This window comes from Phaethon aethereus (assembly GCF_964289735.1).
Source record: "Phaethon aethereus genome assembly, chromosome: 3".
Classification (NCBI taxonomy): domain Eukaryota; kingdom Metazoa; phylum Chordata; class Aves; order Phaethontiformes; family Phaethontidae; genus Phaethon; species Phaethon aethereus.
Genome location: NC_138576.1, coordinates 58,590,265 through 58,611,328, shown reverse-complemented (window position 1 = coordinate 58,611,328; position 21,064 = coordinate 58,590,265). Strand labels below are relative to the sequence as shown.

Genomic DNA, 21,064 nt, shown 5'->3' with positions numbered 1-21,064 from the left:
ATGAGGTATATTGGAGTATTTTCACTGTTAATCTGTCCTGAAGGTATAAAAGAAAATTTTATGTAATGTGCTGTCATGTGCTCTCGTGATTATTAACTTCATTTACCATCGTTTTGTGTTTCTCTGAAATAAAAAAAACACAGCAGATTTGTTGTTTTTGTTACATGTTACATTTTTTATTGCTTTTGAACTGTGTTAAATTGGATTATACAGAAGTGCCTAAAAGCCTGTTTTCTAAAGGAAAGATGCCTTTTTATCTCCCTCCCTTCCCCCCCTGCTTTGGACAACCTGATTCTGAGTTGCCTTACCAGCCTATTACTGTGTAATTTCTTCAGCTTTCACGTGGAATGTCTTAACAAGTCTGTGTCACTTGTGTTATTCTGTGGTATAAACTCAAAAGCAGATTGAACTGACCAGTGAACATTTTCTCTGGTGCGCATGAAAAATCTGTTGGGAACCATTCCCTGCTTGCTTAAGGCTGTGCCACTTGAGTGGCTAAAAGGATATGAAAGAATGTCCCTGACCCAGTTCTGTCTGTGTATATTTTCAGACACTTCAAGTTTGGGGTTTGGGGTTTTTTTAGTTTTTTGGTTAGTTGTTAGGTTTGGGCTTTTTTGGTTTTTGGTTTGGGTCTTTTCTTTCCATTTTGAGATCTCAGAAACATGTTTGCATTTGTCTTACTCCGTATTACTGGATTCCTGACTGATGTGCTATCATTTCAATGTCTCCTTCTGCAGGTTGTTAAATGTGCTGTGCTGTGAGCTCAATACCCTTTTACTCTTGGAGACTCAGTATAAAGTGTCACACGTTTTACTAACTGCGCAGGAGGAGAATGTCACAGAAACTTTAGAAGGACCTGGGTAAGAAGTGACTGATGTGAATGTTATTTTAACTATCAAACTTTCCTCCTGAGAACAAATAAGTGAATATTTTAGTGGCTTTAAACATTTAAACATTTAAACATACAGATGCTCTCACTCAAGTTGGTTTCTATTGTGCATAAGTTTACTTACATGTAGGTTTGTCATCAGTCTTAAATTATGGAAAGATAAAACAGTTTTGTTCTTTTTCCCACTTGCACCTCAAAAGTGTAAGAAATAAAAATGAGAAAAATATTTGCTTTTTTATTTGTGTTAATCTTAATTCTTACAAAAAAGTGCAAAATTTGTGGGTGTAAATATGCATTTCTAGTTTTGTTTTATATTATTCTTTTATGTATATAATATAAAAATAGTGTATTGTTTTTATGTTTATGAATTAAAGGCATCATCGATACTTTGTTTTTTTGGGTTTTGTTTCTTTTTATTTATATAAAACAATTGACTCTCCAACTTCTGTAACTTCCCATTGATGACTTTTGAATAAAATTGCACAATGCATTGTTTCAAAAGGAAAAGTGCATTTTTTTTGGAGAGAAGTGGACAGTCATTTAGTCATAGACATTTTGCCCTTTCTCTCAGCATGCTGAATTTGAAGAGCTTTCCTCTTACTGTTTGCTATATGGGACCAGTACAGAATTTAAATCAAAACAGTATGGGTGAAATGTCAGCAGATAAAGATAATAGTTATATAACATTGAGGATGAAACCTACTATTTCCTTACTAAGAAAAAAGTTGTAAGAAACTTAGTGGTTAAAAACTGATTTTTATTCCTTTTAAAAAGTTTTGTACCTTGGGCTATGCAAGTGAGTTCAGACAGCAAGTTGGCTGTGTGTTATGAATTACTCTGCTTATTTGTGACAGCAGAAATTTCCTGGTAGGCCAAATAAGGAGCAAATTTTGATGGTCCATTAACTGTCTCTGCCCTAATTACTGAGCATGTGGCTGTAACAAAGCTTGTGAAGTTTTCTACTCTTCTGTGTCCCCTAATTGCTCAGATGTTTCCAATCAGCAGTAGTTAGGGAAGTACAATGTTAGGGTAATGCTTGCAGACATCTCAAAATACTTCATGTTTCTGTTTATTTCTTTATGCCTATGTGTTTTCCAGGTTGTGCTTTAACTCTGGTATATCCCTAAAGTTATTCTTGCTCATTAAAGTTTTCTGAATTAAACAGTCGGTAAATCAAAGTGGTCTGATTTTTGGAGTTTTTTGGTTTGTGTTTGTTTTTTCCCCAGAGATTTTATAATTGATGGTCTGTCAGTGGAGAGAAACCATGTTCTTGTTAGGATAAATCTGATTGGAGGACCACGGGAAAGGATTTTGCCTTTGAGAGTACTAGAAAAGGTTAGAATCTGAAGTTTAACAATTTCTCTTTCCATAACTCCTGCCTTCATTAATTGATTATTTTTGCTGCTAAATCACCATGTGGAAAATTATTTAACGTTAAGAAATACCAGTCCACCTTTAGCTTTATAAAGGACTAAAATTTTTAAGAAGCGATACACTGAAAAAAATACGTTGTTCCCACTATCTGGGGGTTGGCATGTGCCTAGGACATATCACGTTCAGATTAAATGTTTATATTGCTCCATTTTAATGTTACTTTTCTGACTGTAAAAGTGAATGCAATTTGTCTACTTTTTACAGTTATATTTCTATGTTTTCTTTATTAGCTTTCTATTTGTTGTATCTTCCTTTTATTTGATATTTTTTGGGTTTTCATTTGCAGTATCTAATACCTGGAGTTTTCATTGATGTTCTAACAATATAGTGTTTGTTAAGTGGCTCCTTTAAATGTTCTGCTTCTTACTGGCTGTCAGTCTCATAAAGATGAAATGCAAATTACTGTAAGCACAGCAAAGACAGCTAGATCGTGTATAAAATTGGAAATTCAGGGTTTTTTTTTTCTATTTTATAAAAACTGCAATTTCACTTTTGTTTAAAAAAAACTGTAAAATCAAAATTGTCAGTGTGTTTTTTTGGTGGTTTTTTTTTTGTAGTTACGGAATATCTTATTGCAAACTGTAGTATCAAGCATAATTTTGGTGCATAGACAATCATTCTGGGAACTTTACCTGTGTGTTAATCAAGCAGATGCTGTTAATTCTTCTCCTAAATTAATTTCTTTCTGGTTCTGTTTCTAGGGCAGTGATCCGTATCCTTGGCCAATGTTTTCATCATTCCCTTTGCCAAAGTGCTATCTTGCAGAAATTCCTGGGAAAACTGAATTCAGACGAGGTACATACAAAGCACGCAAGCAGTGTAGATGTCAAACAAGCATCTCATTCGATTTTTTAAAAATTTTTTTTCCCTTCTTCCTTGCCCCTCACCCTCCATCCCCCAGATTATAATCTCATAAGTATTTAAGGATTTTTTTATTGTTGGCTGCATTTATAGCTAAATAAGTTGGTTTGGTTTTGCTTGTCTGGCTTTGTACAACTGTCAATCTGCAAAGCTCTGTTTAGTAATCTAATTCTTATGCAAACTTCAACCTTTCGGCTTGTCTCAGGTGGATGACTCGAGAGATATAAATATATCATCTCTCTAGTAACTGAAGCAAGACAGTATGGTTAAGCTACAAATTTTTTGGTACACTATTTTCATGATTCAGATCTCTGTGTTTACAAAGCTTGGTGGTGTGTGAAATAGTGTTAGGACAGTTACTTTCCACATTGAACATCAATTTGGAATGTGGGCAGACTGTAGAATCCTTTGAAGAACTATGTAGGCAAACCAGTTTAATTCATACAGAGAAACAGTTTTAAGGTTTTAATTTGCATAGATGGTGCAAAAGAACCACATGAATGGTTTATAGTAAATAAATCATTCTTTGCGTTTGTTCATGTTTACTGTATCCTTGAGATGTACTTATTAGAAAGTATTTGTGAATTTCCTTTAGCAGATAGAGATTTCAAAAGTGATAGAAATTCTACATTAATGGTGATTCCCTCCTATAACAAGAGGAATGGCCGTGTAGTTATAAAAGGAGTTTTCTGTATCTTAACTTTAGTAATACTGTCCCAGGCTTCCCAAGACAATTTTCATAGGAAACATTTAAATGGCTGTAAAGTGGGTGCCCAGTTGTTTTAAATATGTCTTTAAAGAGAGAGGTGGTTATTGCTCTTGGACTAGAAAAGCATATTTTATTGTATCCCACGGAACCCCTCTGTTCTCTTGTTCAGAGTGATTCAGTTGCTCATCATTTACAAGTGGGATAATGGATTGAAGATTGCATTGGTCACTTTTGTGGATGACAAACAGCTAAGAAAGCTTGGGTAAACAGAGGATGATCTTTGCTACAGTTGAAGGTGGTGAGTCCTTGGGTGGAGTACCTCTAGCAGGGGCACTGCACTCTAAGGAAAACAGATACATTTGAGGGAATTCTAGAGCACAGCTAAGGATCCTGACTTTGAAATATGATATGCGAGTATAGATTGAGATAATTGGAACTGGCTGATGCTGGAAAAACGGAGGTCATGCAAGTTTCTTAATATGTTAAAAGCAATTATAGGGACGACAGATTGTTTTACATGTCCCTGTGCAGCAAAAAGTATAGTTGGCTTAATTGGCAGTAAAGATTTGTTACAAATTAATAAAAAAAATCATCTAGTAGGATACATCTGGAAGTCGTGAAATCATCATTAGAGGTTTTAAGAACAACTTCTTTAATGTTCTCAATATTCAGAGTTCATGTTGTGTGTTACTTACACAACTTAGAGGTTTTAAAATCAGTTTAGACAAATACTTGTTCAATTTTAATTCTGCTTCAGTGCAAGGAGATGGACAGGGTTCACGCAGACTTCTGAAAGGCAAGAGTTCTGCAGCCATGCAAACACTTGTACATCGTATGAGTGGGAATGACTGTTTCGTTAGATCTGTCAGCAAGGGTTGAGGGCCAGCACAATATATCTGCGATTTCCTCAAGCTGTCTGTGTTGGGATTTCATGCTGCGGTGTTTCTTTATGTTACCTGTGCGGTATCATTCCTGTCCTCTTTTTGGGGTGTTTCTATCAAGTGAATAATTGAGACTACTAAATTCTTAGCAGTGTTAAAGAAGGTACAGTTCCTTTGGCTGAAAAAGCTGTAACTGTAGGTTTTATTTTGTCTGTCCTGACCTCTTAATTACCTCTCATTACCCAGGTGACATGGACACCTAAGGAGAAGCTTACCTTTTCTTGCTTCTTTATAAATTGGTCCTGTGTCCATCATATAATTGTGATGTTAGTTGTAAAAACATAACCTGAGTTATCTTTTTGTTTGGTTTTTTTTGTTTGTTTTTGTTTTTGTTTTTTCTCTATCTGTAGAATGGATATTGGGACATGGCTGGGGGGAGGAGAAAGAAAAAAGATGTGCACTCAGATACAATATTGGTGTTTCTGAACATGTTTCTCTTCTGGCCCTCCCTCCAGATGGAGTTGAAGGACAGATGCAATAACAGAACCTTTGTTTCCCAGGGGTGTGTCTCAACTAATGGAAGTTGTCTTTCTGAGTGCAAGCTGAAATTACTTACTGAATATTTGCTACCAAAAATCTTCTGTGATAATGTTCTTAAAGTCTTTTGATGTTTTATCTCAGCCACTGTTCTTGGAGTTCTTTGCTTTATACTCTCAACGTGAATAGGAACGTGCTGCCATGTTTCTGTTATGGATGGTTTTTTGATTTCAGCCATGTGATTTTTTTTTTTTTTATATCTGCCTGAAACTAGCAGTCTCTTTTTAATTTTTTTAAAACTTTCTCTATCAGAGAACCAGCAATATTAGTTTTCCTGTTACCCCTTATAATTTCACATAAATGTCTTCATCACTTGTACTTTTTTGTCTTGTCCTTCTTTCTATTTTTGGCTCAGTATTCATGTACGAGCCTGTTGTCTTCCATTCTTTAAGAAGTCCACTCAATTAATGAAAGATGAAAGAGAAGTAAGTGGATAGGTCTATCAGAAATGTACGTGGGCTTTCCTAAAATATATGTCCTTATATGGATTTGTTTTCATGTACTAGTCGAATATAATATAGTCAGGTTATTCATTATCTCTAAATTTAGATTTTGAAGAAGGTACACATGGCTTTACAGATCTCAGTTTCTTAGTAACAGAAAAAAACTTCTATCACAAAACACAATCAGACGAGAAAGACCTTGTGACCGTCTTCTAAAACATTTATGAATTTTCCTAGGTCTTACCCACTTTAGACACAAAAGTGATCTGTAGAATTATTTAAAGAATTATAAAGCAGCATCTTTTAGGGAGTGAGATCAGTTTAAAGTAGCAGAAGGTTATGGTATGGTGGTTCAGTTTTCATGCATTCAGGTAACTGTAGGTTATCTATAGTGCAGTTCCATAGCTTTATAAACTAATAAACAGGGTTGGTTTTTTTTTTTTTTTTTTTTTGACAAAGCTACATAGCGCAACCAGTGCTAGCACAAAGTTAGGGATGGGGTGGCAAAATATAACCACATATGAGAAAGAAGGCAGGACTGCAGCAGACTAATTAAATTGACGTAAGCGTCTCTTTAATTACACTGTTAGGATATGATTTCTTGTTATGGTTGAGCATATTTTAAATCTCACTTTCATCAGAAGGGAAGGTCTTGCTAATTTCCTTCCTCGCTATTTCTTTTCTTTCTACTGCTGGGTTTGTTTTTTTTTTTTCTTCCTCTGTTCCCTCACCTTCCCTCCTTCACCCTTAAGCAGTTCTGGTATTTCTTCCAGAAACAAAAAAATAAAAGTCACTAATGTAGGATAACTAGTGAATCCATTTAGTAACATACCAGAAAAGAGAAGAAAGAAGAGCAGGACTTCTCTCTTTTTGACATTGACATTTGTTTAGAACACCTCTAGCAATAGTGGTTGTTACCCTCAGTAACAAGCAATATGCATAGCACAGGACTGTGTGGTCGCTGAAGTTCCAGCTACATGGTAATACTGTTGGGCAAGTTAGCTGCCTAGTAACTTGTGAAAGTGAGCTGGCATTTATTTGGTATTGTGAGGGTTTTTTTGAAGCAATTGTCATTCAAATAAACCCCCAAGGTTCTCCTTTTTTATACTGGGATGACCTGCTGGAGGAAGTGATAGTCCATGTTTAATGACAAGCTGTTAAAACAAGCAAGTGGTTTAGCTGGAAGAAAATAAGATACTGTAAATTGCCACAATATGATACAATCTACAGTATGTAATGGAAGTATTAAATACATGGTTATGCTGTAGTATGTTGGTTGATGGATCTTAAGCTTGTTTCTGTGTCATTTGAGTTTGAATATTCCTGTGTGCTCTCTGAGGATCATAAGTCTTGTATTCTCCTCGACTAGGGGGAAAAAAAAATCCACTGGTTATATAAAAACGAGTTCTTGTTTTCAGTAGGTTGCTTGCCTGTCACTATTCTGATGACAGAACACATATCTGCATTAGTTATATTTGGTACATATTTGAAGTTGCTTAAGTTCTTCTTTTATTAAAGAAAACAAAGCAAACACAGTGGTCCATGGTCTTTAGCAAAATTTCAGAAAAGACTGTAATACTGTAATTTTTATTTCCTTATCCTATTGTTGGAGCATGAATTAACATTGTAAAAGTTTACATGTTTAAACAGTACAATTTTAGATGCATTGACACTGCTAGATTCTAGCATGTGTGCTTTTTGGCGATGACAAAATAAAAAATTAATTTTGTAAAACCTGCAGGAGAGAGAGACAAACTGTGCAAAGAAAAATAGGGGTCACATCAAGAAGCCAGAAGGAGGCAGCAGAGATGGATGGGCTATGATCTTGAAATCCTGCTTTCTTGAAATTATTGGGGGAATTTTTTTATTGGCTTTATTTCCTTCAGAGGAGTCAAAGTTTCACCCTGGTCTCTGTTTAGTAAGTTGACTGATTAAATCTCATCTTGTAGTCTCTGATCCTCGTCTGTCAAACTGAATTACTACAATACTTTAGGAAGTAAAATAACTATTTAACTTGTAGAGGAGTGTTGCTTTGCAGTTCTAAGATTTTCTTCAACCTTCACCTTGTTACAGAAATAGCAGAAAAGGGCAGAGAAAGAATTAGAAATCCTATGATAACACTACAAGAGTAAATCCTTTTTCACATTAAATTTTCATACTCACGTAAGCTGTTCTAAGCATCAGTGCATGCTATTTGGAAAGATACTAACTAAGGACTTAGTTATTTGAGGATAACAAAGGAATTTCAGGTTAATTATTTTCGAATAATTATGAATTACAATAATTAAGTTACTATAGTAAGCTGCTTTTGAAATACTATCGTATAATAAATTCCAATGACAAGGAGGTAATTTACTGATTATAAATCATTAAGACCTTTAGATCAACAAATAAGTTGTATGCAATATTGTAATTCTGTTGAAAATATTCTAATAATGTTAAAAGAATAAGATAATTTGAAAATAGTGGGTTTTTTGTGGAAATGAATTTTATATGAAAACTGAAATACTATAAATACTATAAAGAAGTAAAGTAATGGCAAATAGTCTAAATAGCCATAGACTGGCTCAAACAATTGTTGAATCATTAATCGGAAGTCACCTTTAATGACACAATTAATTTCTATAATGTCCAAAATGTAGAAATAGAACAAAGGACAGCTTTCAAAGTATGAAGAACCTTCACTACCTTAGTGAATAGGTAGTAGCATAGGCTGCAATCCTTTCATAATGATGAGAACTATATGGTCCCACAGCAAAAGGATTGTGCATGGCTGGAGCGAGTGCATGTGCATGTACCTTATTGTAGATACCACATTTATTTTTCCCCTCAGGTTGACCAGAAAATATTTCATAGCAGCATCAAGTACTCTGGGAAGCAAGTTAGCTGAGGAGACGCAGTCTAATTGATTGTTTCCATTTTGTATGGGTCGGTATTTTCTTTTAGAAAACTGACTTTGACCAGTTTTATCTGACATAAAATTAATTAAAAAAATGACTTGGCATTTGAACTTGAAATTTGTTCTGCCTTAAGAAAAATACAATTTGAATAGTCAGCCCTTCCCAACATATTAGCATATTTAAACAAATGTTGCGTATGGGAAGAAATAATTTCCTCTTTGATTTGCCAAAGCATATGTATGCATTATTTTAATCGCTACCTTGCGTATATTATTCAGTGTGCAGTGTCATCATGCAGTGTGGTAGCTTCCTAATACTCATTGTTCAGTATGAATTCCAAGATAGACATTTTGGTTGCAGAAGATGTTTGATTTAAAGAAAAATTTCTTAAGGCTTTAAGTACAGACATTGTATTGTTGAAAGCCAACTTAACATTTTCATGTATGATTACACATGCTGGTTCTACATTTGTCACTATGGTTCCTCTGTTTTCAAAGCTCTGTGAGACTCAGCTAGTTGTGAAATTTACTGTCTCAGCCTGTGATATTTTATTCTAGAAAATTGGTAAAGTATGTGTAATTTCCTCTAATTTAGTAGAAAATAGAAAGGAAAAAAAACCCTACTTTTAACCAAGAGAGAAGAGAACATACTTACTGTCCTTTTGTTGCATCAATGCCAATTTTAATTTTGAAGGCATGTCTCCCTATTGTAAAGAGAGAATGTGCCTTCAATAACAAGGTAAGAGTAACAGTAAGGAGCAATCTTTGAAATTCTTTACATTTAAAAGGAATCTTTCATAAAGATCTTTTTGTAAACTGTTCCACAAATTTGTTTTATAAGCAAGCTGAACATATAATAAAAAATGTTATCTGCTACATTTGTGCCGCATATATAACAATTGTACCAAAAGACTGTGTTTTAGTAGTGCTCAGGTAAAAAGTCAAGCATTCAGAAGTTAGAAAATGTCTGAATTATATTGTTGCAGCCTCTGACAGCACCAACAAAGAGCCTGTGGCCATGGTCTGAAGCATGTTGGGTGCACTTAGATTCTTCAGAAAACTCAACTTAAAATTCTAAGTGTCTCTAACTACTAACGCAAAATTTACAAGGTGACATTTCAGTGACAGCAAAAGTATACTTTTAGTATAATCTTTTGTCCCCATTTTAAGTCCTTGTGCTAAAGTTGGGAAATGCTGAAGATTATCAGCAAAGCTATTAGAATTCTCATAGCATGAGCAGCCCAATATATTTTCACAAATTTTACTCAATAGGTATGCCTAGCAGCCTGAAGGCATACACATATATGCCATAGTATCTATCTATAGTAGAAGCATCTGAAGGAAGCCTGCTTACAGAAAGAAGCAGAAATTTTCTATGGAACACTTATGTTGCCGTCTTACCATGCTTCATTTCATGTTGTACAAAATAGTGCTGCCACCTCACGGTTTTCTTACTAAAACAATGATATTTGGTGGAGGGTCTTTGCCTGTCTTTTTTAGATTCTCAGAGTGGTGAAATTAAATGGAAATACCAAACTATTTTCTTTAAACTGTCTTTCCAATTCTTATCATTTCAAGACAGGGTACTTTAGGGGAGTTATAAAATGTCCCTCAGTGATGTCTTAAATGTTCAAAACCTATCAGTAGGTAGAGTGAATATTTCTGTTCTGTATAAAGCAGAATGTCATCAGCTTTAGGACTGCTTCTCCAGTTTAATTGTCATAGTATAAGGGATATGTAATTGTTTCTTCCTAAGGTATGAGGTCTGCCAAAAATACCAGGCAATGACAGGGCTTTCAGCTGTGTCTGACTTTCCTGTTCTTCATTGAAATGGTTTCTAGTTTCTAAATGCCTCTACTTTTCTTTGTGGTACTCTGTAACTTACCATAGTAAGGTTAAAAGAAAGGAAGGGGAAAAAAAAAAAAAAAGATTGTCTTTACAGAATAACATTAATTTTTCATTTCTTCTAGATAAAGATATTGACAAGCTTTTATCACTCTTAAAAAGTCCAGAGAAGCAAACTGGGTGGACAGAAGTTTGTAGAAAACAGTTCTGCAAAGTCATGAAAGCCAGACCAGATCTCATCAGTGGAACAAGTGAGTATGACTTACTGAGTTTAACAAAGCAAGCAAACAGAGGCCACTAGTAAGCAACCATTCTTTAAAGTTTCATTGAGGATTACGTTATCTGTACAAGTAGTAAATAATTTTATGTTGCTTATGAAAACTATTTCAATGGGATTTTCCTGAAAAGACAAGGCTTATGCCTCATGTCCTATTTTTCTCTCTTTATGGCCATCATCCTTCTATGTTGGTTGTTTTCAGTGAAATTTGACACAGAAAGAGGGCTCAGATAAAAGTCTTTGTTTCAGATCTCTAAAGGGCCCATTACTGAGAAAATGTAAGAGAGCGCCACAGAGAAAACAGACGTTTCCCAGACATCAGGGAATGACTTTAAGGCAGATTGTGAAATTATATTAATGGCCAATTTCATTGGTAAAAATTTTCAGAATGAAGCCATACTAAACATCAGAGAATCACTCATTCAGGTTTTTCTTCATTTTTGTATGTATTTTCTAGTGAAGAGTATGCTCAAGCAGGAGCACAGGTACAGATCAGTTAAAACAACAAGCCAGCGAAAACAAAAACAGCGATCACCCATATGACATAAATCACCAGAAATCAGATGTAATAATTTGCTTGTAATATCATATAAGCTTTTGTACTAATAAGGAAGTTAGATGTTTTCAGAAATTGCTGGCTTTCATTTCTGTAAGAATTCTGATTATGGTCAGATGGTCAGTACAAAGTCTAACTTTTTGTTTACGGATGCCAAAGGTTTCCCTTCAAATTCTTCAGGTAAACAATTAATACAACTGACAGAAGATATTTCATCTGTCTTCACTATATGGGATCAAAGTAACTCAGCATGTGTGTTCTTACATGAGAGACCTGAATCTTATGATAAATTATATAGCAATATAAAAGTTGTAGGGCGGTTTCAGAAGCCATAAGGAAGTCATTTATACAGGAACTGATTTAATATTAAAATAGTTAATAAAAAATTTGTCATTTGTGTAATGCGGTTAAAGTCAATAATTATTGAAAGTTTCTAAATTCTCAGAGCTTTCTGTTCTTATCGCTTGTTTGAAACAAGCTTGAGTCTATAGTCTTAGGTGATTGTAAATTAGTCAGAGCTTTCACCTTCCATTTAGAAGAATGTATGTGTAAACAGAATACATATGTATTTGTATATAATGCATATATACACTTATAATGCTTTATATTGTATACATCCACCAATGCATATATTCAGACACCTTTGTGAAACAGGTTGAACAGGGTTTCATAACCATTCAGAAAGAACTGAATATATTTTATATGAGCTTCTGCTAGTATAATAAAAATAAATTGAAGAGTAGCAATTAAAAAACCCTAGGTTTTTCTAGCAAAATGGTGTTTACTTTTCTTGACTCTGATCTAGTAGTTTAGTGAGGTTTTTTTTTTGTTACATACAGTGAAGCACAATAATTCAGTTTTTGTAAAATCAATTTTATTTGAATGCAGCATACTTCCTAGACTGATCTCCTCTTGGATTATAAGAAAATTTTGTTCAAAATTGTTAATTTGTCTTCCTGCATGTAAAAGGAATTATTTAGTGAAAAAACAGTTTTCTACAAAAAGTGAACATACATTTAAAATATAGCTTACAAAGAAAACTCTTTCCTTTTGTGCTTTGTAGTTATCCATACACAGCCTCAAAATCTGTGTAGCTTGTTCTCTGTAACTTTCTGAAAGGTACCAGAAGCTAGAATGAGGAATTACAGTCATTAAGATTTGTTAACTCAAATTAAAAATTCTGCTTGCTTCTGTATAACTGTTTCCAGCTGAGATGGAACTGGGAGTAAAAGTCAGCAAGAAAGTATCTGTGGAGTTGTTGTTAAGCCTCACAGGAACTTCTGCAAATGCTTTCACAAGCCACACAAAAAAGTAAAGTATAAAAACAGAAATAGAATAGCATAATGAAACACTAAATAAATAAATAAAAACAACCTACAAAAGAATAGTAATATTATAAACTGAGTGTAAATACTGGTAATTTAAGGTGAATGCAAAGCTGTTCAAATGATGCATTTCTGCTTGTAGATATTTCAGAAGCAGCAAAATGTCTGCTAGCTGTGTGGTTTGAGACAACATCATGTTCATTGAAACTGTTTTATGAGAGACAGCTGCGCTGCTATGTATCTTTTGGAGCATGTGAAGCTCTTCCAAATTTCAGAGGACTGAGAGACTTCAGTCTAGATCCCAAGAATTCAAAACTTTCTCTTTAGTTACAGATGGAGCAAACTCCAAGGATTACAGATCAAAGGTACATACTTCTGCTTCCTGTTTTGGGCCCTTTTCTAAGGGTGACTAGCATTAACCAGAACCATTGAACCAGAACATAATCAGCAAAGATGACATTGGATTCAATGACTGTATAGTGTAGCGTGTACTGATTTTATAATAGTTTGTGATCTGATGTCAGGATTACCAGATGCTGAATCTATCGAACCTGCTTGAAATCCATCAGAAAATTCTTGAGCAAACTGTATAGTATCAATATCTCTAATTCACTCTTCTGGTGTTGATTAACATCACATTGACTAGGTCAGTGTTTTTGTGCTAAATACTGTGATATTGAATAACTTTTGGGAATGTCCATCTTCATTCCTAGATTGGCGATTCAGTCCTCTGACTGTAGCTTTTAAGTCATTTCTGTGGTCAAACATAAAGATCCAGGTTTGAATGGCTTTATTGAACAGCTAAAAGGAGATACAAACCTTCTTCAGGCTTGTGTGTCTTTTGGTGTGGCAGGACTGGAAGTGTGGGATTTTTCTTGGTCATCTAAAAGCAAATAATATTGTAGACAACCAGTGTCTACATTCTGTTGTTCTAAGCACAATAAGCTAAGACAAAGGCATTCTTCTAGTCATTCCTTTTATAAAGGTGCCACAGAATTGTGGATATAGTAGGGATATAGCTACTTCTTGTTGAGCATCTCTGCATATGCATTTGAGTCATTTAGATCGGCTAGAGAATCATGGAGAGAGCCCTTGGTCAGGTTAAGCCTTGGCCTCTTTTGAACTACTTTTTGCAATACTTGTGGCCTCCCTGAAGCACCTTTAGTACATCTAGATAAGAGCTTTTAGTGTATTGGCATCTAGGCTTTGGCCAGAAGAGAAACAGGCAAATTAACTCCTTTGAGAAATAGCTTAGATTTATGTAGAAAATTATTGAGCTTTGTGAATTTAGGTTTAGTATATTGCATGTTCAAGTCATTCACATGATTAGGATGTATTTTTTGAACCAGTGATCTTGGCTTGACTGTTTCATCCATGCCTTTTCCAGTTGTCTCCCCCTTCTCATTCTTCAGGTTTTGCAGAAAGCATTTCTGCTGTTTTCAGACCCAGCAACTCCTTTTTCATTTGTTCCTAGTTAGTGTTGTGTGAGCAGCTGATCTCTTTCCTCTCTGGGCAAATTCAAGGCCTTTAATCCTCTTCTCTCTTAGGAGACTTTAAACTCTAAGTAACAGAAATTGAGGGTGTTGGAGAGATCATGTAATTATATTCTAACATTCTTCCCTTCATAATTGAGAGGTAATCGGTCCCCAAATCCTATTTGTTCTCCTCAAGCTTTATATCCATGTGTGGAAATGGATAGGGATGGTAAACGCAGCTCAAGTGACTTGTTTCATGGAGTCACTCAGAGTTTCCGTGGCATATCTATCTCCCTCAGGAATCTGGACTTAGATTGCTGATATTCTTTAGAGCCTATTACTTTACCTCCAAAATGTTCTCTCTTAAACAAACAACAAACAAATACATGTGGGAGGCAAATTTCTTCTTTAAGGTAATTTTCATCTTCAGGTAGTTTTCTTTTAGTCTCAGCACCTATTGATGACTTTAAAGATACAAAAAACATAGCAGGTCTTGAAATTGTGAGAGATGTGAGATCTTATAAGCAGAATGGTTGATGAAAGCAGAGTGGTTATGATCAACACAGTGTTCTGCAATCCCTTAATGCTTTGTGAGCTCTGCATCATCTGAGGTAGCTCTGTCAGGAGGCCATGTCATAGTGATATTTGTATGCTACAGTCTTTAAGAATTTCTGCAAAAAGTTGAAAGTAACTGCAGACCTTTCCCCATGGGATGAGGAACCAAAAAGATGGATATTTTCAGTGGGTATGACTGTTTTGTGTGTGGTTGTTTTTTCATTCAGGATAACAAAATGCTAATCTTTGGCAGTTTATCAAAATAGTCTAATCAGGCATTGTATATGTAGCTTATATCAAGGTATACTTCACAGCTAGTAGAATCTCAACAAAGAGGGAATCTCAGTTGTCACCATTCTGCCTGTATATAGAAGCAAAGATATAGGGACTTAAGTATTTGATGAAAAGGATCTTCTGGATTCAAAGACAATGAAATACTACATTTTTAGAGCCATTACTAGCATGTTCCTTCTTTTAAGGAGAAGATTATTTAAATTTCAGTCTTCATTAGGTCCAGCTAAAGAAGATTTGACTAACTTTAGTCTTGCGTAGTACTCTTCCACAGGCTGTCTTGATATGTGTGTGAGAGAGAATTCTCTAGATTGTGATTTTAAAAAGACAAATCAGGGTAACTGTGTTAGATTTCTATTCTGAATTGATTCGCAGAGGAGCCTGTTCTCTGCAATAAGAACATAGATTCCCTAAGGTCAATTTGATCTTTTTAAATATGGGCCAGATCTTCTGCCTTGAAGATCACGCAGTTAGACATAGATTCTGCCTGTGGTGTGCTCTCATTTTTTAGTATGACCAATTTAAAAATACTGCATTCACAAAAGGTGTTTTTAGAATAATACAAAAAAGATGTTTACTTTTTTATGTCCTTGATTTTCCAAGGAGGCTTGTTTCAGAATTAGAGTGGAACAGTGGGTCTTTCATGTTACACAGGAAGAACAATTGCAGATAAAAATCTCTTTCTTTTGTCCCTCAAACCAGTTTGGAGGAACTTCCAAAGGAATATCCTGTAAGCAGTGTAAGTGCATGTGAATGTGCATGCATGTGTGTGAAGATTACGACATTTGATTAGGATTTGAAAGGCATTAATAAAGAAGATATATATTGGTATAAGATATGCAACCTTCATCTCTAATTGAGGGAGTGTCACAATTTTTATTATCGTGTTTTCTTCTTTTCAAACAAAATTGTTCCCTGCCAATTTCAATGTACAATAATTTAAAGTCTCTCGCATTATCTTAGGAATTAAAAAAACTCCCTATTGTTGCCATGAAGAATAGAATTGACAACTGCTTTTTTCTGAAATATGCTTGATGGAGTTGAAAATTTCTGGCACAACTCTTAAAAAGTCGTCAGCTGTCCAAGGTTTTCACTCTTAAATTTTTCACCTGTAACACAAGTCAAGCAGGACTACTGTTAACTCTTAAGAAAGTTCTTTTTTTTAAACTCCTCTGAAGCATCTGTGAGTTGGTATAGAATATGTTCCACTAACACTAGTTACATTAGAGGATCTAAAAACAGTCTGATGTTTTTTGCAGTTTTTGACCTTTTTGGCTTAAACCTTTCAGAGTAGGAATTATGTAACCTCTCATGGTTTTGAATTTTTTTAATCAGTGTTCTTAAGCAGTTTAGAAGCCATTTTGATTACCTTCCTTTTGTACATTAGTTCTTCAAAGAAAAAAACCCCATCCTGTAGGAATTCAGCAGTTTTATGAGCATATTGCAATCGTTTAGGAAATTTTAAAACCCTTTCCTTTATTTTGTATATGATTACACACTCCTAAATTAAAATTCTCTTTATTTTGGATGTGTGGATTAAATATGCATGAGGTAATTTCCAGTCTTTTAGAAACTTCAATGTTAATACAGCCAAGCAACCATAATTTAAGAAAATCAACATTTTCACTGGGTCAATAGGCCACAACACTAATCTCTATCTCTGAACATAACCTTTGCATGAGAATGTGGGCTTTTATAACAATACTGACTGTACTATACAATGAACTTTCCTAAATTTCTTTTATCTACTTTTCCAGTTAAATGAAAAATCACTGAGCCAGTTTCCACCTTTATAAAGATTTTAATGGAGTGTCCAAATGGTAGCTAAATAATGTAAAAGGACAAAATTTAAAATAACTACTTGTCATTTCACATGGACATTCTTTTGGAAGAGTCAACGTCCTGTGAAAACCCTCTATTTGTGTGTTAAACGAATTTGTTTTGATAAACTCTTGTCTGTGTTCTCCTCTCAAACTTGATTAAAAGCTTTTCAGAGATCCTGATAGGCACTTAGATAAATACTTTGAAATGGTGGAAATCAATTTAGTGCTTGAGTTTCAAAAAATTGCTTAGCAGTTGAGCTGTCACTTCTCCCATTAACTCAAGCACTGAACTGAAATATTCGACTGCTAGGTCAAGCATGTGGATGCCTTCCAACAAAACAGAAAGAAATGTACAATGTTCTGACTTGGTTTTAAATTTTCTGAATTAAGTGGTATTTTTGGTCTTTTTAACGTAGTTCCTGTTTGTTATTGTAGTATGGCATTTTTCAGTAATCACAATACTGATAGTCATACAGTAAACATCTAGCTAGTAACAAATTTTAAGTTTAATTTCTGCTTTTTGCTATCTACAGCTCCAGGTATAGACACTTTTTCTCATTTTACACAATTATTTGTTATATTGTTTATGGGCCAAGTTCCACTAAGTGTATTAGTGAAGATTAGTGAGATTGTTTATTCTCACAAAATGAGGAAACTGTTGCTTTTCCATAAAATAAATTGCTTTTTTTGCTAGCCCCATATGGTTTATTAACCATGATTAAAAATAGCTGTATTGTTTAATTAGCAGTTTCTTCTCTCCATAAAAATGCATAAGAATATAAATTACACATGTAATTTTTTTGTTTGGATGTAGCAGTCCTTTGCAATGCAAAATTAATTTTGTTGCTGTTGCAGTTGGCTACTTTAACTGTAAATCCATGTTTAGCTGTTGTAGTGAATCTTCTTTTCCCCTTTGCCCTACCCTTCAACACAGTATTACCAAAACTCAAGGATTTAAAAGCTTTTTCTGGACTCGTTCAGCGTAAATGAACTTCTCTAAATGTTTTTGACATCTAATCGAGGAAAAAAAAATCATTATTTAATGTCAGTATGTTAGCTTAAAATGGTTGGAAGAAGAGTTAGTTGTCTTTATGATATTTTTTCTTCATTATTTTTCTTGCATAACAAGCATCAAACTGTGGGTGGAGATTCTGTCTTCCTCCTCCTCCTCACACTCAAAAGAGCTTGGAATGCAGTCTCCTGTGTTAGATTTTCTGTCAGCAAGGCTAGTTTAAGAGTTTTCTAGCTTTCTCCGTCGCCGCCACCACCACTACAGATTGTTGTGCCTTATTTCACAGAATCACTAGGTTGGAAAGGACCTTCAAGATCATCAAGTCCAACCATTAATCCAGCGCCACCATGTCCCCTAAACCATGTCCTGAAGCGCCACATCCACACGTTTTTTGAACGCTTCCAGAGATGGCGACTCCACCACCTCCCTGGGCAGCCTGTTCCAATGCCTGACCACCCTCTCAGTGAAGAAATTTTTCCTAAGATCCAATCTAAACCTCCCCTGGCGCAACTTGAGGCCATTTCCTCTTGTCCTATCGCTAGTTACTTGGGAGAAGAGGCCAACACCCTCGACGCCACAACCCCCTTTCAGGTAGTTGTAGAGAGCAATAAGGTCTCCCCTCAGCCTCTTCTTCTCCAGACTAAACAACCCCAGTTCCCTCAGCCGCTCCTCATAAGACTTGTGCTCCAGACCCCTCACCAGCTTTGTTGCCCTTCTTTGGACACGCTCGAGCACCTCAACATCCTTCTTGTAGTGAGGGGCCCAAAACTGAACACAGGATTCAAGCTGCGGCCTCACCAGTGCCAAGTACAGGGGCACGATCACTTCCCTACTCCTGCTGGCCACATTATTTTTCATACAGGCCAGGATGCTGTTGGCCTTCTTGGCGACCTGGGCACACTGCCGGCTCATGTTCAGCCAGCTGTCAACCAGCACCCCCAGGTCCCTTTCCTCTGGGCAGCTCTCCAGCCACTCCTCCCCAAGCCTGTAGTGTTGCATGAGGTTGTTGTGGCTGAAGGGCAGGACCCTGCACTTGGCCTTATTAAACCTCATACAGTTGACCTCTGCCCATCGATCCAGCCTGTCCAGATCCCTCTGCAGAGCCCTCCTACCCTCCAGCAGATCAACACTCCCACCCAACTTGGTGTCATCTGCAAACTTACTGAGGGAGCACTCGATTCCCTCATCTAGATCAATATCTTTATAGAGATATTGAACAAGACCAGTCCCAGAACCGAGCCCTGGGGAACACCGCTTGTGACCAGCCGCCAGCCAGATTTAACGCCATTCACCACAAGTCTCTGGGCTCGGCCATCCAGCCAGTTCCTCACCCAGCGAAGAGTAAACCTGTCGAAGCCACGAGCCACCAGTTTCTCCAGGAGAATGCTGTGGGAGACGCTGTCAAAGGCTTTACTAAAGTCCAGGTAGACAACGTCCACAGCCTTTCCCTCATGCACTAGGCAAGTCACCTGGTCATAGAAGGAGATCGGGTTGGTCAAGCTGGACCTGCCTTTCGTGAACCCATGCTGGCTGGGCCTGATCCCTTGGTTGTCCTGCAGGTGCCCTGTGAGCACTCTCAAGACCAACCGCTCCATGATCTTTCCCGGTATGGAGGTCAGGCTGACAGGCCTGTAGTTCCCAGGATCCTCCTTCCGGCCTTTCTTGTAGATGGGTGTCACATTGGCAAGCCTCCAGTCTTCTGGGACCTCCCCTGTTAACCAGGACTGCTGATAAATGATGGAGAGTGGCTTGGCAAGCTCCTCCGCCAGCTCTCTCAGTACTCTCAGGTGGATCCCATCAGGCCCCATAGACTTGTGGGTGTCCAGGTGGCTTAACATGTCCTTGACTGCTTCCTCCTGGATTATGAGGAGTATATTGTGCTCTCCATCCTCGTCTTCCAGTTCAGGGGGCTGAATACCCTGTGGATACCTGGACTGGCTATTAAAGACTGAGGCAAAGAAGGCATTAAGTACCTCAGCCTGCAGTTGTACTGCTACAACTGTTTGTACAGCTGTCTGCTAAAATGGTTTAGTGGAATTTATTGTAAAACCAGCAAAACCACCTGTGCGTGCATGGAGCTATGTGCAGGAATGGGGGGCCAGAGGCTGAGGTGCTGCCAAGGAAATGGCAACATGTTGACTTAAAACAGGAAATCCCATGGGTGGCAGCAGTCGTTACTCTCTAAATACACTTCCTTGCTTTGCATTATTGTGAAAAGAAGATTTTATAACTACTCTTTAAATCACGTTTATCATGACAACAGCAGCTGTTTTAGGATAGCATTTGCTTACAAAAAATGTTCGTTGTTGCTCTCTTAAATTCTTAATATGGTTTATCTCAATATGGGCGTCCTCCATGCAGTATTTATAAAGGCTTCCTTGTGTCCTTTGTTTAAACCTATAAGGTAGCAGTGTGCTCAGTTGCAGGACCCTCAAACTTGCAGAATTGAGGAACTGGGAACAGTTTTTGCTAATGATTTGTCATTGAGAGTTCTTGCTAACTTCCTGGCTAACATCCTGCTAAAGTGGGAGATACAATTTCCTACATAGTGACCTGATGTTAGCATCTGACTTATCTTTGCTGTGTCTGCAGACTCAATGTTCCATGTAAAGAACTGAATAAGAACATTATGGTCATCATAAGATACAGAATTACGCAAAGGAAATGCTCCTATTGCTTAACGTTAAGCAAGCAATTTTTATCTTGTGATGGCATAGGTGGCTTTTATCAGTTTTTTTGGAAACAGCCCTTAAAACTTCTTTTACTTTTGTTAGCGTCATTTTGGGGTGGTGTGGATTTTTTTGGGGGGGGGCGTTGCTTGGTTTTTTGTTTGTGTTTTTTTTTTTCTTTCCTGTCTACTTACCGAGACAAATGTGGTAAGATATTGTAGTTTAATTATAGTTAATTTTCATTTCATATTGAAGCTGTGTAACAAATCCTGAAGTAATCCTTGGAGGATATAAAGATCATATGGGATTCTCTTTCCGTTTACACTAAATATATTCTCAGTAACGGTATTAAAATTTAATTTAAGTTAGGAATGGTGTTAGGAATGCAAAAGCACAATGCATGCTTTGAATTGTTCCCCCATAACAATGTGAATAAACATAGAGGAATTCAAATAGCTTTAGTTTCTCACACATTATTATTTTGTTAGGTAATGTAGTTCCACATCTTGTTCATTGCCTCTAA

The 21,064-nt window shown here is 36.3% G+C and overlaps 1 protein-coding gene across 1 annotated transcript in view; it reads left to right on the top strand.

Moving 5' to 3' along the window:
• Positions 1-21,064, top strand: part of TBC1D32 (TBC1 domain family member 32) — a gene marked incomplete at its 3' end in the record, with an annotated part of 90,826 nt that overhangs the window by 48,618 nt on the left and 21,144 nt on the right. The window contains exons 23-26 of the mRNA XM_081998050.1: positions 738-860; positions 2,116-2,224; positions 3,025-3,118; positions 10,684-10,809. Of these exons, the coding sequence (XP_081854176.1) occupies positions 738-860; positions 2,116-2,224; positions 3,025-3,118; positions 10,684-10,809 (452 nt within the window). The remainder of the gene's footprint in view (positions 1-737; positions 861-2,115; positions 2,225-3,024; positions 3,119-10,683; positions 10,810-21,064) is intronic.